At 32.8% G+C, this 19,351-nt stretch overlaps 1 protein-coding gene and 6 non-coding genes across 7 annotated transcripts in view; 6 read left to right on the top strand and 1 right to left on the bottom strand.

Annotated features, from left to right (window-relative positions):
• The window catches only part of LOC149421134 (uncharacterized), a 214,478-nt gene extending 211,097 nt beyond the window's left edge, over nt 1–3,381 (bottom strand). Inside the window, exons 1-2 of the mRNA XM_089635380.1 lie at nt 3,064–3,381; nt 326–848 (exon numbers count right to left, since the gene is read on the bottom strand). Coding sequence (XP_089491506.1) covers nt 326–535 — 210 coding nt within the window. The 5' untranslated portion in view covers nt 536–848; nt 3,064–3,381. The remainder of the gene's footprint in view (nt 1–325; nt 849–3,063) is intronic.
• Nucleotides 3,382–4,515: 1,134 nt separating this feature from the next.
• On the top strand, nt 4,516–4,634 carry LOC149421133 (5S ribosomal RNA). The gene has a single exon (XR_016302686.1). It is a non-coding gene; the product is annotated as a 5S ribosomal RNA (ribosomal RNA).
• Nucleotides 4,635–4,957: 323 nt separating this feature from the next.
• LOC149421132 (5S ribosomal RNA) lies at nt 4,958–5,076 on the top strand. The gene has a single exon (XR_016302685.1). It is a non-coding gene; the product is annotated as a 5S ribosomal RNA (ribosomal RNA).
• Nucleotides 5,077–5,399: 323 nt separating this feature from the next.
• On the top strand, nt 5,400–5,518 carry LOC149421131 (5S ribosomal RNA). The gene has a single exon (XR_016302683.1). It is a non-coding gene; the product is annotated as a 5S ribosomal RNA (ribosomal RNA).
• Nucleotides 5,519–11,055: 5,537 nt separating this feature from the next.
• LOC149421130 (5S ribosomal RNA) lies at nt 11,056–11,174 on the top strand. The gene has a single exon (XR_016302682.1). It is a non-coding gene; the product is annotated as a 5S ribosomal RNA (ribosomal RNA).
• A 323-nt stretch (nt 11,175–11,497) lies between these two features.
• Nucleotides 11,498–11,616, top strand: LOC149421129 (5S ribosomal RNA). The gene has a single exon (XR_016302681.1). It is a non-coding gene; the product is annotated as a 5S ribosomal RNA (ribosomal RNA).
• A 323-nt stretch (nt 11,617–11,939) lies between these two features.
• On the top strand, nt 11,940–12,058 carry LOC149421128 (5S ribosomal RNA). Its single transcript, XR_016302680.1, has one exon. It is a non-coding gene; the product is annotated as a 5S ribosomal RNA (ribosomal RNA).
• Nucleotides 12,059–19,351: the final 7,293 nt, after the last annotated feature.

Here is a 19,351-nt window from a genome sequence, read left to right as displayed (position 1 = left end):
AATGTTATAAAATTTTCGGGGTGTTTGTATAGAGCAGTAAATAGACAACATTTATGACGAGTGAGTTATTTCTGACTTTAATTTTATTTGTGCCATTGATTGTAACAATTATTATAAAATACCATTTAATGCATGTAAAAGCTTGGTATCTAAAATGAATATAAAAGAAGATCTACATAATAATATCCACCATCAATAATAATGATTATCATATTCACAATGAGATGATTTTGGGAGCATTTTAAATGGGAAGTAGAGGTCGTTTTATGAAACAAGGGATTTAACATAAAAAATATAGGTAGGTATTGTACAAAATCTGACTTACATCATCCTCCTTGACGTACGAGTACACCTCCAGTTTGTCTATCCGGATGGTGCCCTGGAAGGGGTAGCACAGGGCTCCGCGGGGCACGGGGGCCGTTGTCCACACGGAGGCCGGCTGCTCGGGCGGGGCGCGCAGCCCTCGTGGGGCTCGCCGGGGCGCCGGAGACACCACCAGCCCGAACTCCTGCGGGATCAGCACTAGAGTCTCCATTCTTGTTGGATTCAAATTCTTAATTTTGACGCGTTTGTTGATTTAGAATTTGTAAATGGAACGCGTTTTGTAATTGGAACGAGTTTTGATTTAAAGTTTGTAATTGGAAAGAGTTTTGATTTAAAATTTTGTAATTGGAACGAGTTTTGATTTAAAGTTTGTAATTGGAACGCGTTTATAATTTAAAGTTCCTAAATAGAATGCGTTTATGATTCAAACTTAGCACTACTTAATGGTAGATTTTAACACTTTGTTCAACTTTTTGTTTGTTTTTTTTTCACTTGAATTGTTTGAATTGTTTATATTTTAGTTGCTGAAATAAAAAATATATTCATTCTTTAATCTAGTTTTTCCATCGATAAAAGCTTTTTAACCCATTTTCTCCTAATATTTCTGACTCTAATATTATTATGTAGTATGTACCTAAGCATCTAGATATGTTGCAATTAGTATTATCCATTTTCTTACATTATAATAGTATTATTACAAAATATACTGCTGAACAATGAATAATGAATCGCCTACATGTACTTGGAAATAAATATGTTTTGGATGAACCTATAAACATTGCTAGTTTAACCTCATACAAACACTACTTAATTAAAACTGTCTGTCAGCGCTTCTCAGATTGACTATAATCAAATACAGTTCTAAAGTATTAATTTCTTAACACTCATTACATAATATCCGGGATTTATAATATTATTATGTTGTATTGTATTTATAATAACCTACTCATTGTACTTTTTTTATGTTGATACTACTATTTCTATTGTTCTCTTTTATGTATTTTATATTTATATTTTTTTTATCTATGTATATTCTGTATTTATATGTAAAACAATTGTCATTCTTTTGTAAAAGCCGCTATAATCGGCGTTAATAAATAAAAATTGATTCGAATATTATACTACAATCTAGCTAGTAGGTAGCTCTCTACTTATAAACCTTTGAATGTTTTATTTCTAACATTTTAATTCCCACGTACGCATTTTTTGCAACATTTATAAATAAATCATAGATATGACAACATGAATAATATTATATCTAAGGTATGCACGTACCTACTGATCGTAATTGAAACACAACAAGTCGTAAGTCAGGTGACTTATAATATTATTCTGGTTCTAAGTTTACTAATTAGGTGTCCGCTTAAAAAATGTATCAATTCTTTGGTCGAGATTAATATTTTCCACATGTCATTCAAAGGCATGTTAATTTATTGCTTGTCGCGCCACAGATCAGTGTCTTATTTTATTTATTTTAAAAATCAACACCACTGACTCGTACGTCATCGTTAATAAGGGACATCATATCCAATATGTCGCAAAGGACGAAGGATGAAAGATGCAACAAACTTCAAACAAAAACTAAAGACGACCGAGATACATCGTCAAAAACAAAAGAGACCGAAAGATATATTGAATTAAAACAAAAGAGACCGAGATTTATTAAAAATTTAAACAAAAGAGACCGAAAGATATTCTGAATAAAAACAAAAGCGTTCGACATTTCAAATAAAACAAAACAGGACGAAAGACGGTAGAGTTAACTACCAAAAATGGACAATCTTTTCTTCGCAGAATGATACACTTTTGAAAAGTTTTAAGTTCAGAAGATAACCCATACCATTTTGGGTATCAATTAAAATTATTTGAGTTTTTAACTAGAGCTCACTGTCGGTTCGAGTGACACAACCGTTCAATCCAGTTTTCGATCCACTCGCTTATGGATCGTAAGATAAAGCAGGTTTTATTATTTTTTGTTTGTCGATAGGTGAAATATCAATGACCAATTATTAAAAAGACAAAAATTGTCATAAAGCATTAACACCCACAGTTAAACAAAAGCCATTGACGCGTGGGAAATAATTAAAAAAAAATAATAAAAACAGTTCACGTGTTTGTTATTTTTTCATGTGTTATTTTGTTATGTTTTGTAATGTGGTTTGCAGATTGTTAGCCGTGACAGTTTATCGAGATATCATTAATTTGATTCACATTCCAACTCCTCTCTCAGTCAGATGTTAATTGATGAAGTCGGTTTGATCAAAGGATTCCATTAAATCTTTGTATTATTGGTCGAATCAATCATCCATGTTTTGAATGATCGTCTCACGTGTGATTATCATTTACAATAGAGGAATCGAATAATTCTTTCCTCACTTCGTAATAACAATATATAACGGTGCACGATTCAATACGAACAAAATGATTGATCGCCTTTGTTGTTTTGAATTTTGAACATTGTAGTCAAATCAATTAACTGTTCGCTTAAAAATAAATCAATTAAGAGGAAAGACGATATGGTATAACCAAGTGAATCAAATAAGAACTTGAATAGGATCATTTTAAGAGTCTGAATAACAGAAAAGTACGTAGGTATGAGACGATGTACAATTGTGTGGCGATCCATTTTTCTGCCTACCCCTGCGGGGAAACTGATTGTGATTTTTAGATAGTTGAATTGACAGATGCAACATCCAAATAAACTAAAAAATAACACAATGAAAATAAACAATACGATACCTTATTTAAAATAATTATTGCTTAATACAAAAATAAAACACTTAAAAAACACACACATATTATTAGACGTAACGCAAAAACACTTCTAATTGAGTTTGTTGTTATTTGTTGATTTTTTTAACGTAAGTCCAATGAATTTTATTGTTTTTTAAAATTATTATTAAATTGTTTTTTTGTTGAATTTATTTTTAATTCACGCGATATTGTTTTAAATAAACCTATCCGAGGTTTGTAGCTTGACCCAGCATCGAAGTCGTTGAAACCGCTTCAACTGTCAGAGTGATTTCCGGTGCGCGTCGGTTTGCGGCGGCGCTTGAGCCACCGGCAGCAGTTCGGTCACTGATAGAGGCTCTGCCGGCTCCTTAACATTGACCTTCCATCCCCCGGCCCGCCCCGCCTTGCCCCCCCTCGCCGCCCTGCCACACCGAGGCTCCGCCCCACTCCACCTGCCGGCGCGCGCTGCGGCTACCAGCTACCAGCTACCAGCCACCAGCTACCTGTCGCAAGTCGGCCGCACTGCCAGCGGTACAGTACCTACACCACTAACCAACAGGTGTATATTGGAATAAAAGGAGTGCTGCTCATATATTGCACACTATATTGGTAAAAGGATTTACCTATTAGGTACTCATACAAGAACATCCTTATATGAATTAGATGCAACATTTATTTTAGATAAACCCCTTATTATGTGTCTAACCCAACCTAATAAACATACTGGATAGAATGGAGGACATAAAATTATATATAAAAAATGAGTTTTCAAAAATAAAATTCTCTCCTTAATTATAATAAAGGAAGATATTATTATTTTTAACCTAACCTAACCTGAGTGATGGTATATTGGATAGAATAGAGTTCTGGTCGTATATTTTAGGTACATTATATTGTTAAAAAGCTTTTTATTAACACAGAAAATATATATTATAAATTACGATATTTTTCTTAAAGGTTATTTTAGATAAAGATTGTGCAGATCGTACATAGAATATATTATATATATGCCAACATGCAAAAGTAGCAAAAAAACTTAACACATCTTTTTTTAAAACAGTTATTAATTTATTTTAATTTGTCTAGAGATAAGCATAAGCAATTTTATTACATCGTATAATTGTTTGGTAATCTTTTTTTACTAAAACTATTTATTGTCTGTGTTTTAAGTTTGTAAATTGTACCGTAAATTAATATTACAAAAATGTTTTTGTTTTAAATTCCACCATTATTCGACGATCATTTTAGGTAAAGGTAGGTACCTACCTATTATTTTGTAACCTCACCTAACCAGTTGGATTGGAAAATATACTTACAAAAAAAAAGTGGGTGTGTCAAGCCTACGCAAGACAGAAGTGAAACTTCTAGTATTCTTCTCTCTTATTATTAGGGCTTTTTTATACTAATTTTCATATATTTATTGGCAGGTAGAGTAGAAATTAATATTGTTTAGCGTTTGCCAACGACCATACCATGTTGAACACACCGGTTCTCGTCCGATCACCGAAGTTAAGCAACATTGGGCGCGGTCAGTACTTGGATGGGTGACCGCTTGGGAACACCGCGTGCCGTTGGCCCATTTTTTATGGTAATTTCATGTTTTTTTTTATTTTTTTATCGTTACTATCATTAATAATATCATAAAATTCTTTAACTTTTCAAGTATGCTACAGGCCTAAAATATTACTTAGTGGATTGATATTATGGTCAACCATTGAAAAAAAAAATTCCTGCAAAGTTATGGATGTAATTACGATCTTTTTCAAGCGCGTATGTAATGATTATTTTTATCAACGTCGCACACACCTTGCTAATGTTTTCAGTATTATTAGGGCTTTTTTATACTAATTTTCATATATTTATTGGCAGGTAGAGTAGAAATTAATATTGTTTAGCGTTTGCCAACGACCATACCATGTTGAACACACCGGTTCTCGTCCGATCACCGAAGTTAAGCAACATTGGGCGCGGTCAGTACTTGGATGGGTGACCGCTTGGGAACACCGCGTGCCGTTGGCCCATTTTTTATGGTAATTTCATGTTTTTTTTTATTTTTTTATCGTTACTATCATTAATAATATCATAAAATTCTTTAACTTTTCAAGTATGCTACAGGCCTAAAATATTACTTAGTGGATTGATATTATGGTCAACCATTGAAAAAAAAAATTCCTGCAAAGTTATGGATGTAATTACGATCTTTTTCAAGCGCGTATGTAATGATTATTTTTATCAACGTCGCACACACCTTGCTAATGTTTTCAGTATTATTAGGGCTTTTTTATACTAATTTTCATATATTTATTGGCAGGTAGAATAGAAATTAATATTGTTTAGCGTTTGCCAACGACCATACCATGTTGAACACACCGGTTCTCGTCCGATCACCGAAGTTAAGCAACATTGGGCGCGGTCAGTACTTGGATGGGTGACCGCTTGGGAACACCGCGTGCCGTTGGCCCATTTTTTATGGTAATTTTATGTTTTTTTTTATTTTTTTATCGTTAACATCATAAAAAATTTTATATCATTCTTTAACTTTTCAAGTATGCTACAGGCCTAAAATATTACTTAGTGGATTGATATTATGGTCAACCATTGAAAAAAAAAAAGGCGTTAAAAACAAAAAAATTATGTGCGATGGCCGAGAATCGAACTCGGATCAACTGCTTGGAAAGCAACTACGCTGACCATTACACCACCAACGCCAGTTGTCGAGATGAGCTAAGAAGCATTTATATTTTACTTCAAAACTTTGACTAGATCAAATGAACTTTAATCGGTCCCGCATTTTCGTTTCGGTCATGAGTTGGTTTTACTCCGGTACTCGAAATTGCATGACGCGGGTAAAGAAGTTTCACTTCAAAAAAGATTTTCAGCATCATTGAAACTGTAATTTAGAAAAAGTTTAAAAAAATTTATTTACTACCTATTTTGTGTTCTTGAAAGTAATTATTTATTATAATTACATATCCACTTATTACAGATGGTTTTACCAAAAAACTATGATTTGCTTGCAATTTTTAGTTACATATGGCTCGATAACTATTTTTATTTTTTTTCAATTACCTATAAATAAACTAAACCTTTTTAAGATATACAATTCCGTAGTAGATTATTTTGATGTATCTCATAAGGTTTAGCCAGCAATATCAATTTAAGCGCTCGAAAAAATATTATTTACGATTTGATTATCTACTTTTTTCTCTTTCTACAAAAACAAAATACGTTAATCTTAAATGATAATGAGAACCCTATCAAAATCCATTGCGTAGTTTAGAAGAACTAAGCGTACAAACAGACATACGCGGATAGCGACTTTATTTTATAATATTTAGAGATTAATAATGTTACAGAAAAGTATATAGTACCAAAAAATCAATACAGTGTACCACCGATAAGATATTACACGTTTTAAATTTTCTAAATTCTGATAAGTTTCGACACACTCTGCTTCGAATAAAAATTTACCTTTAATTGCCAAGTTTAAGTGAGGTAAGCAATCATTTTGCTTCGATCATGCTTTAGTTTGTTTACATGAAATAGTTCCTGCCTGAAATAGTAATCCTCCCACTATTCACTGTCGACTTCTGAGCGGGTAAACCGGCCTCTGACAGTATCAGTGCCTTCAGTGACTTGAAAGTGCGTCACTGCACGTGTTTCATAACACTCCACAAATGTTTTATTCATTTAAAACTTTACTATTGTTATGATATCGAGATAATATTTGTAATTTAACCCTTCACACCTAACGACGGTGACATTTAACTACATCTAACCTAACGACGTTGACGTTTAACTACACCTAACCTAACGACTGTGACGTTTAACCATACCCAACCTAACGATGGTGACGTTTAACTACACCTATCCTAACGACGGTGACGTTCAACTACACCCGACCTTACGATGGTGACGTTTAACTACACCTAACCTAATGAAGGTGACGTTTAACTACTTACTATATATGTTTTAAAAAAAAAATTCATTTGATAACTAGATAAAAGTATTTTTTGGATTTTATATTTTGTAATTTTTTTAAAAACATATAAAATAAGCCTTAATTGTCTATTATACAGGATGTCCGGGGGTAAAGTGCACTCCGGGAGGTTATTTTTAATGATAGTACCAGCTTTTTTTTTATAAATTCCAAACGTTTTAAGGTAATTTACCTATAGAAAAAAATTGTGTTTGTAGGGAAAAATAAATATTCTTTAATGTAAAAGCGAATTCTACTCAAACTTTCAAAATCAATTATCTAAAAAGGAGAACTTTTTAGTAAATAAAAAATTTTTTCACAATTTTAGGTGTAAATTCAGATTTATATTTTAAGTATAAATGAACATTTATATTTTAAATCTAACACATATTTTGAATTGAACATTCCTATTTTGAATTTATTTATTTATTTCTATACATACATTACAGTGTCTACCAAATATTTACATTTGTATATAATACATAAATTTAGAACTGTTGTTAATATGGTGTTTTATGCTGGGTGTGAGGTAGGTTTGAGTAGGTGACACTGTGGTGGGTAATGTTATATGTTTCGTGAACACCTCACTAGGAGAACCTGTGCTGAGGTGTTTACGTGGTTATTATTAAATGGTACATGTATTTATGTGTATTGGTTAAATTTTCTTATATAAGTGTAAGTTGGGATTTTAAATTTTTTTTTTTTTAAAATGGTTATTGTACATTGTTATTTAAAGAAAAATGAAAAAAATATTTATTTATATGCACATATATATACACCCATGTATACATACATAAATACACATATATGCATGCATACACACGTATAAGTAAACACATGCATACATACATAATTGAACATTTATTATTTAAATAATTGAATTTTAATATCAAACATGAAAAAACAAACCAAGCATTTTGACCCGTAATCTCTATAATTTTGAAAAAAATGGTATTTAGAAAACCCATTAACTTTGTTGTCACTTGACTTTTTTATGTCGTTTATAACATAAAAATTCACTTTAGCCATTTTAAGGATTTTATGGAATCAAATTTAAATGTTTTATTATAGCTGAGAATAATAATTAATATTTAAAAAAAAAACAACGAACAAATCACATATCTCTACGTTGTAGAAAAAAAGCTACAATACTTTTAAAATGTATGGATGCTCCGGTCATATCTGGCTTTCAGAGGGTCTAATGAATATTTGATGATTGTATCCAGGAATGCCCTTCCAAGGCTTGAGGGGGTTAAATTACCGAACAATAAAACTGATAGAAGATTATTAGGAGCTTATATCATTTTATTTTATTTTATTATTTATTTATTTACTTTTCCATACAAATTATTCAATTAATATAATCTCTCTAATTAATTAACGAGGTACCTACCTATCTACTTATTAAATAAGATACCTACCCATCTACTTATTTTATAAGGTACCTACCTTTCTACTTAATTAACAAGGTACCTACCTATCTACTTATTAAATAAGATACCTACCCATCTACTTATTTTATAAGGTACCTACCTTTCTACTTAATTAACAAGGTACCTACCTATCTACTTATTAAATAAGATACCTACCCATCTACTTATTTTATAAGGTACCTACCTTTCTACTTAATTAACAAGGTACCTACCTATCTACTTATTAAATAAGATACCTACCCATCTACTTATTTTATAAGGTACCTACCTTTCTACTTAATTAACAAGGTACCTACCTATCTATTATTGAATAAGTTACTTACCTATCTACTTATTTAAAAAGGGACCTACCCATCTACTTATTGAATAAGGTACTTACCTATCTACTTTTTGAATAAGGTACCTATCTATCTACTTATTTAATATGAAATCCGTAAATCCACAGTCAGCTATGTAAATATAAAGAGCCCATCGAAATAGTTTAGTAACATTAGATATATTACATCTGATTATAACAGCGATATCGTGCGATTGGCTGCATAATCTGTGTTAAAGGGTAATTAAAAATAAAATTGTTCTATCGTCTCTTCCGTGACTGCGTTTTGCAACGTTTAATAAACCACTGTGTTATTTATGAATATTTTTTCTAATAATGGACTATAATCGAACTGAACCGGGAAGTAGAAGTTCTTCTTTTGCGTAATAAAATAAACAACTAGTACCTACTTAAGTTAATGCGAAACTTATCATTCATTTTATCCTCACAAACAATTTCTGCTTTACATAATAATCCAGTTGTTTGCAGATAAGTGGGTAAGGTACTTATTCAGCTAACATTCGTTGACCTTAGTTAACATTCATTACAAAGTTAAAGAATACACTGAGAAAAATGAGTAGTGTTGATTTATTAAAATCCTATTAAAAACGTGATGCGATGCCATTATTGTGATGGGAAGGATTAGGCAATATTTAAATATGTGTTCACGCAGCTGCGCTTATCCTGATTTTGATTTTGAATGCGTGTTTCGACATCTCCAAAACATATTCGTGTTTTAGAGACAGTTTGTTGGGAAACCTGTCAATTCATTAGTTAAAGGCATGCAGACCCGGAATGATTTGACAATTTTTTTAAATAAATTTGCAATATTTTATATCAGTATGTTTTCTTCGTGTAAAAGAACTGGTTTAGGAAGGTGCGGGGTAGGTAACCTACTTCTTCAAAATAAATTAATAAATAACATATCTTTGCATCTAAGTGAGATATTGGATGTGTTGGTGATAAAAACAATTCATATATGTTTACGTGTTTACGTTTACTGGCCTGGGATGCCAGAGGAGTATATTTTTTAATTTTATGTGATATCGCACACTAGTCCCAATTGCTCCGAACTGTCTGGAGCCAGTGAGACTATGGCATCCCCAATCGGGGAACCTTGTGAGGCTGATGGTATTGGGGAGTGGAAGTAGACGGGGAAGATAAATCTGGGGAAGTATCTGGCTGTTCAGATCTGGTCACCAAACATGTCCAAAGCCATTTCAAGCAACGTTTTACTTCTGAATGGTGGTCTTGCACCAGGGCATACTGAGAGTATCTTGCTCTATGGAACGTGCCCCAAAAATAAAGATACTGTATATTATTTTAAAATGATAAATTTGTGATATTTGTGTTCAGCAAATTGAACCCGCGACCTCCAGTTTGCTAGTCGAGAGCCTTACCCCTTGACCACGGAGGCCGTCAATATAATAAGACAACTACAACTTAATTGCAAAAATATATTTTCCAATTCACAACAGAAGTGTTTGTGTGTATCTAATAATTGCAATTTATTCTTAGATATGTAATATTGTATTACATTCTTAGATATGTAATATATTTTTAGATGTGTAATACTGTAACAAATTCTTAGATATTATTTCAATTGTAATATATTTTTAGACATGTAATATTGAAATATTTTCTTAGATATGTAATACTTGAATTTATTCTTAGATATGTAATATTAGAATATATTCTTAGATATGTGATGGGTAGGTACTATAATTTCTTCTCACCAAAGAAATCTACCATTTACGTTTTGAAATTGTCAATCTTTTACGATTGGAGATCTAAAAGCCATATTCATCATTCACTAGAAATATAACCAAAAAAAATTACTTGAAAAAAATTGTATGTGTAGGCAAATTTTTAAAGATGACTTGTGAATGAAACTTGTTTAGAACACTCGCTCGCAGTCCCCTCTTACCTCAAAAATTCCTAAGATACTAGGTGCGTAGTGACGTTTACCAAATCCATTTAAATTTTACTCACGATTAAATTCGACAATGTTCCATTTATCTTTTTTTCATTCTTTAGCTTCATCAATAAACAAATTATTATTAAATTATTTTTATCCATCCAGTACACCAATACACAAGCAATTTTCTCTTTAAAATGATTCTTCTGTAAAAAAAAAGTGGGTGTGTCAAGCCTACGCAAGACAGAAGTGAAACTTCTAGTATTCTTCTCTCTTATTATTAGGGCTTTTTTATACTAATTTTCATATATTTATTGGCAGGTAGAGTAGAAATTAATATTGTTTAGCGTTTGCCAACGACCATACCATGTTGAACACACCGGTTCTCGTCCGATCACCGAAGTTAAGCAACATTGGGCGCGGTCAGTACTTGGATGGGTGACCGCTTGGGAACACCGCGTGCCGTTGGCCCATTTTTTATGGTAATTTCATGTTTTTTTTTATTTTTTTATCGTTACTATCATTAATAATATCATAAAATTCTTTAACTTTTCAAGTATGCTACAGGCCTAAAATATTACTTAGTGGATTGATATTATGGTCAACCATTGAAAAAAAAAATTCCTGCAAAGTTATGGATGTAATTACGATCTTTTTCAAGCGCGTATGTAATGATTATTTTTATCAACGTCGCACACACCTTGCTAATGTTTTCAGTATTATTAGGGCTTTTTTATACTAATTTTCATATATTTATTGGCAGGTAGAGTAGAAATTAATATTGTTTAGCGTTTGCCAACGACCATACCATGTTGAACACACCGGTTCTCGTCCGATCACCGAAGTTAAGCAACATTGGGCGCGGTCAGTACTTGGATGGGTGACCGCTTGGGAACACCGCGTGCCGTTGGCCCATTTTTTATGGTAATTTCATGTTTTTTTTTATTTTTTTATCGTTACTATCATTAATAATATCATAAAATTCTTTAACTTTTCAAGTATGCTACAGGCCTAAAATATTACTTAGTGGATTGATATTATGGTCAACCATTGAAAAAAAAAATTCCTGCAAAGTTATGGATGTAATTACGATCTTTTTCAAGCGCGTATGTAATGATTATTTTTATCAACGTCGCACACACCTTGCTAATGTTTTCAGTATTATTAGGGCTTTTTTATACTAATTTTCATATATTTATTGGCAGGTAGAATAGAAATTAATATTGTTTAGCGTTTGCCAACGACCATACCATGTTGAACACACCGGTTCTCGTCCGATCACCGAAGTTAAGCAACATTGGGCGCGGTCAGTACTTGGATGGGTGACCGCTTGGGAACACCGCGTGCCGTTGGCCCATTTTTTATGGTAATTTTATGTTTTTTTTTATTTTTTTATCGTTAACATCATAAAAAATTTTATATCATTCTTTAACTTTTCAAGTATGCTACAGGCCTAAAATATTACTTAGTGGATTGATATTATGGTCAACCATTGAAAAAAAAAAAGGCGTTAAAAACAAAAAAATTATGTGCGATGGCCGAGAATCGAACTCGGATCAACTGCTTGGAAAGCAACTACGCTGACCATTACACCACCAACGCCAGTTGTCGAGATGAGCTAAGAAGCATTTATATTTTACTTCAAAACTTTGACTAGATCAAATGAACTTTAATCGGTCCCGCATTTTCGTTTCGGTCATGAGTTGGTTTTACTCCGGTACTCGAAATTGCATGACGCGGGTAAAGAAGTTTCACTTCAAAATTTTCTTACAATGTTGAAACTCGTGCGAAGCCGGGTATTATTTAAAAGCATCAAGCAAATGTTTTATTCGAATGTTGCCGAAATATTTATTAAGATAAATACTTACTTATCTGTTTAATAAAAATAACCTACAGCAATAATAATGGTTTGTTATGTTTTCTACACGACAAAATAGTGAAATGACTCGTCGATTATTATAAAAAACTTTTGATTGACTCCGTTCCCATCTTCAAAGCGTCCGCCGAAGGAATACAACGTACTCGTATTAGCCGAGCAAACTTCAATCTCCGAACGTTCCAGCTGATTCGAACACTGCCATCTCCACGTACCTTCAGCGGGCGGGCGGGGCCACGCGCGCTCGGCCAATCAGAAGTCGAGAATCCTCCCACGAAAGCTCTGCCGGCCAATCGCAAGGCGCGCACGAGGAAACATATGGAAAACTCTGAATTTGGGTTTGGAACGGAACGTATTGGATATGATTGTTGACAATTTGATTGTTTTGTTTACATTTGGTACATTTAAAGACAAAACATGTTTTTAGTTGATAAAGACGTAATTTAAGAGTTTTTTTGTCATTCTGACCATGTTTGATGGCTTCCGTGATCGAGGGATAAGGCTCTCGACTAGCAAGCCGGTGGTCGCGGGCTTAAATCCCGGCTGCGCAAATAAATTTTATTTGATTCATTTGTGTTATTTCACAATTTACTCATTTAAAATAATATTAAGTATATTTTCACAAAATATGAAAACCGTTAAGAATATGTTGAAGATTCAAAGTTAACTTTGCTGATTCTGATTATTATACCAAAAATGTAAATTTAAATTAAACGGTTCCAATTGGCTACAACATCACTATAGAAAACGCCACGGGCTGGTATGACGGCTGACACCAATATTGCTCAGCGTGACATCAACGTCGTCACATCCACGAATAAATACGAACTTGTCGTTTTGGCGGCAAAGCAGATCAAAATGACACATTTTAAATGATTAGATATTGTAAATTTATTCGTCACATATAAAATAAACAATAAAAATATCTTCATTATCAGTGTAAATACCTATTAATGGATGTAGGTAGGTACCTAAGGTATTAGAAATCTATAAATTGTATGATAAAAATTAACTGTTGAGAATCGGAAAATATTCAGCTCCTATTGAAAGCAATGTAAGGATACTCCATAGACATATGAATATTAGTAGACCTGCCCTAAGTGATTAAAAGCGTATTATTCCCCACTCCCCATACCGGTTCCATTGGAGCCGGCTGGGCTCGCGTATGACTTCCCGTGAATCTTGAGAATGTGACGTCATCATTCTTGTTCGAACTAGCGTCGAGCTATGGTCGAGGCTTTTTACGAAATAACACGGCAAAATGGTGGCTTAGCTATGAAAACTTGCAAAAATAGATGTGAAAAAGAGAATAAACCCAATTGCCGTATTACATTCCATATGTAAGCATTATTTTAAGCGTAATTACATCGTATAATATGGATCAGTTTGTAGAAACATATACTATCACATCGAGATATATCTGTACGCATCGTTGGTTACTGTGAACTAAATTATGAACACTTATAAAAGTGTCTTAACTAAATACGTAAACAAAATATTCGACTCTGAAAATAGAAGAAATTTTTTTTTGCCGAATTTGGACTTCGCAAATTTGTTCATAACGTGGCGAGTAATTTGAGCTCCCATGTAAAAATGTCTATTGATTCAAAAGCAGATTTTACTTTTAAGAACTAAATGGTGATATTATAATGCGAGATGCCTATATACTGTCAGATTGATTTATTGACGAATCACAGTCAGCTTTACCCCCTTCGTTCTTCAACAGTTGATTTTACCCCTCACCTTTAATTTCTAGTCTATATATTCATATGTCTGTGGGATACTCACATATTCGTTATAGTTACAGAGCGTTACTAATAAGCGTGTTTTAAATTTGACCCACCCAACCAATAAAACGGTTGTTTACTAGGTATGTTAAATTTATAACATGTTTATAGGGATAGCCCATTATTAGCTAAAGCAAAAAAAGAGTTCACTGATAAAAATGGGTAATGCTAATTTATTTAGAATCTGATCAAATTATTGGTAATTCAGATAAAAATGGGATTGCAGGCCCTTAACGAATAAATTAATAAGTTTCCCGATAAACTTTTAGCACAGTATGAATATATTATCACGATGTCGTGTTCATACACAACACGTGTTCACAATACTATCACGATGTCGTGTTCATACACAACGCTTGTTCATAATACTATCATGATGTCGTGTTCATACACAACACTTGTTCATAATACTATCACGATGTCGTGTTCATACACAACACGTGTTTACAATACTATCACGATGTCGTGTTCATACACAACACGTGTTCATAAAAATCCTAATATTTTCGCATTTCTTCATTATATATCATCAGGTGCATGAACTCGTGTTCCGATATATTAGGAATATACTAAAATTTTATCAAGAAATGGCCTGCAATCCAGTTTTAAGGCGATGCCATACGTAGTAATGCAAAATCATGTGTTTTTGGTTTGAAAATTTGGTCGCCTAAAAATATTTCAGATGCTTTAATTAAATACTGCGAGTAGAATACATCTTGGTCTTTGAAATATCGAGTATTTTTTAGATAAGTCTTTTTATAAGCCCAGAAAAAAATAATGTATTGGCCTATGAAAACTGCTTTAAAGTTCAAAATCTCCTACTTACGAACCCATTTTCGGTTATGATTTTAATGTATAATGTGGAAAATTAAGTTATTTATAAAATAATCGAAAAAAACTAAATATTTATGCCTAAACATCCACAAAATAAAATAAAAGGCACTTTTTGGCTATGTTTTTTTCTTGCATAAATCAAAACAGGCGGATGGTGTTAAGCGGGAATTTAAACCTTATCGCCATCTACGTAAGGGTTGTTATTGATAGCGGCTCAATTTAAAATATTACACGATGTAGTGCATCGCCTACCAATAATTTGAAGAGATTCTTAACCTTTAAAGCTACTTGGAAAGTACTTTGGTTCTAAGACATAAAACGTAGATGCCATATCGAACCAACTAGTTGAGGAGGTTGTTAATAATTAAAACACGATATACGTAGATTATTCATATGTGGGTATATCTACTACTTCCAATGCATGTAGGTACGTTTTAAAATGAGTTTTTTTTTTTAATTTTGGTAGGTACTAAGTATAATTAGTTCTAATAACTAAAACCAATGCTCTCAGCGTGAAGACAGACAGGCTGAAGGTTTATCAACAACGATTACTTATTGGTACAAAGCAACTATTAACTAGTAATTCATTAGGTCATAACTCGCATCCGCCGTTCGCGCCCTGCCTACAAATCGTGACTTGAGATGTGCCGATAAGCTGCCCTTGTCAGGTCACTCGTGTGAATAATTATTTCAAAATTTTACGTAGATAAACAGCAAAATCCGGATAATTCTGAGAGAGGATAGCTTAGTCTACCAACCACATTATGTTAATTGCTGGGTTCAAGGGAATTTTCACAAAAAATCGTAACAATTTTCTAGCCAACACCTATATATGTACAAACCTACCATAGTTTTGAAAGGTAAATAAATATAAAAATGTACACGTCTGCCCTGATGATAGACACTGTAACGTTGTCCGAAACATTGGCAAAAGAAGGAGTTAGCTCAACACGGCATAACATCCCACAACAAATAACATAAAATAAAAAATGTATTTCAAATAAAAAATATATATTTAATTAACTTCCCTATATTCCCATCAAAATAGCGTTTCATTATAACAACAAGGTGCTATCTGCCATTTGAATTGAATTGAGATTTTGGGATAGAAAATTTGAATCGCGATTAAACTAATTACAAATTACGATTATGGAAAGGTGAATAATGGATATAAAAAACGTAATTTAATGTTTCAGTCATATAGCCATAAAAAACTAGTACAGCCTTGTTGCTTTGAAAATCAGATAAATTCATATCAACGAAATTCTATGGTAAATTTTTTCCTAAATATATTCTTCAACGTAAATAAAATTCAATTACAATACTTTCCGTACATTCACTTTTTCATTTAAGTATTTTTTTAAGTCAACTTTTTTAAAATTAATCAAATTTTGAAATCAGCGGTGGTAGTACCTACGAGATTTTCAAATATTGTCACGTTATTTGTCACCCGGAAATATTTGTCTTTATTTTAATAAAATACTACTTACTCCTAGATTACGTTCTTGTAAAGTACAACCTTATTATTTGCACCATCTCATCCAACAATGTGGTCGTAAATATTAAGTAGTTGTAAGTAGAGGTCCAGAAAAACTTCTAAATAAATTTTCTAACGCCCTCAATATTGTTGCATAATTATCTGTGAAGTTACATCAAACATGGTCACATTTAAACAGGGTTTTGAAGACAAAAAAGTATGGTAAATTTTGACCCACTTTCGGTGATTTGTCATTAAATGAATTTGACAGTATACAGTTAACTCGAATTGTAACATCACCATTATCAACCAAAAGAAAAAAATGCTTCTGAATTACCAGTCCGTTTTACAATGGCTGGCTGCTTAATATTGTGTCTCACTATTAAGTTGGACATTTTTACAGATGTAGTTTAGCAACCTACTCAATTTTAGCGTCCAGATCCTGAGCACAAGTCTCACAAATGGACAGCACTGCAAATCTTTGCCTTAAATTAGCGAATTTTACTTTGCGCATGGTCCGGTTATTTCAATGTGTGCTCCTCGGTGGTCAATTTACGACTGATGTCAGGGTTTATTCTAAGCATTCTCGAACCCAGATTTCCTAATCGGGTAAGTCTAAATACGAATGTCTATGATCCAATATCTTATCTCTGCGTCCATCAATTCTTACATCCTAATCATCCATGCGTCATTTACTTAACCAAGTGGTTCTAGTCGTAATAAGCTATTTTAATAAAGCAAAAAAGCTTCATAATTCTATTTATTTATGAGTAGGTACATACTTAATTCCAGGCTTCGCCCAAGTTAATGAATTAAAAATATTAAATATGCAATCTTTCATCTACATAGTTGATAGAACCGGTATAAAATTATTGTCTTCTATAATGGATTAAAGATAATAGCTAATTTCCTTCCTGGGTTTTCTTTCCAGTGGCGTACAGTAGATTTTAATGATTTTCCTAAAAAGAAAACTGACTTGAGTAGCCTACGTAACCTAAGGAGATTTTTTTTTTAAATCTAAATAAGACACACGACCTTATCATTAAATTTCATAAAAAACATTGTAGGGTAAATTATAGGGAGTCATACATCTCCCGCAAATAATAACAAAATTATTTTTACCCACATTTATATGAGACTGGTATCACTGTACGCCTGCGCGCGATACTCGCGCGGCAAATATTTCATTCTCTCTCCAGTGGTCTAGCCGCCGGTTTAGACCTAAATCTCCTCTAACGTAAGCGATCTGTTTTGTTCATAAAATTATTGTAACTTGAGTTTTGTTAAAATAAAAACTAAATTGAAAATATTTATATATTCTCATTTTTACACACCGAGAACTAAAGAATCATTCAGCCAACAACCCATTAAAATTGGCATTAAATCACAACTCAAAGTTTTTGCTTCCATGATCCTTTTTTTACCGCACAATAGTACCAACTGCTCCCAACCGTCTGGGGGCAGAGAGACTGTAGCATTCCCATTTAGGGTATGTCATGAGGCTGAAGGTAGAAGGGAGGGAAAGGTGATGAGGAAGAGGAATGTGTTGAAGTAACTCATATTCAGATCTCGCCACCAAACACAGCTAAAGCCATTTCAATCAACATTTCAATTCTGAACAGTGGTCTTTCAGACTCTTACTGAGTGTATCTTACACCCCGGAATGTACCGAAAATACAATATTAATTTGAATGAATAAATTGTAAAATAACTCAAAATCATTTTTTTTAAATTGCTTGTGCACGATGGGATTTGAAACCGCGACCGCCGAATTCATAGTCGAGAGTCTTATCCCTTGACTACGGAGGCCATCAAGCTGTTCCATTCATATAACCACACAAAAAAGTATTTATGTACGTTTAAGATGCATTATAAAAATATTATAAATAGATAGTTATTATATTTCCAATATGATATTAATAATGCTCAAACGTTTATCGTCTATCAGTAAACAAGAATATGAAGATTAATGGAATCTTATAACGTGATTTTTGGCCGGTCCACTGGCTTAATAGTGCTTCAAACCGAGATGATCTCACTATGATAGCGCTATGCTATACCATTAAAATACTCTGTACACCTCATTTTACAGCACTCATTAAGGCAAGGTATTACAGCTCACAGCTTCAACTCTACGCGGAGATAAACGATTTTACAATGTAATTTTAATTTGCATATTCATTATAACTTAGTGTTTATATTTATCGAATATTTTTACTCCCAGCTTGTAATACGTTTCTGAAGACTCATTAAAATGTGCCTACGTAAGTTGAAAACGGGTGCACTGCTTTGAGCAAGTCAGAGAATGAGATTAAACGTCAAAAATAATTCCATGCTTTCCTTTCATGAAATAAAAGTGCAACCTGTGAGAAGCATCTGGAATGCATTCCGTGGAAGTTATTAATACCTATAATTAAATGGATTTTTTAAATAATGTATCTGTAAAATATGAAGCCACCTTACATGTAATATACGTGCAATTAGCGGACGGGACATACTCAATATATTTTATGGACGTTTTTTCATAATTTTACTATTGGGCAATTAAAATATAATGAGAAAAATCACCTCAAGGGCGCTGTACAAATAAATTTAATAATGCTTACAACTGGCTTACGACTGGGATTCATAATAACTAGGGACTTACATCTAAGACTTATTTCTAGTGACTTAC

Source organism: Hesperophylax consimilis, chromosome 9 (genome assembly GCF_061612785.1).
Source record: "Hesperophylax consimilis isolate HC1 chromosome 9, BYU_Hcon_1.0, whole genome shotgun sequence".
Classification (NCBI taxonomy): Eukaryota; Metazoa; Arthropoda; class Insecta; order Trichoptera; family Limnephilidae; genus Hesperophylax; species Hesperophylax consimilis.
This window is presented reverse-complemented; position numbering and strand designations above follow the sequence as displayed.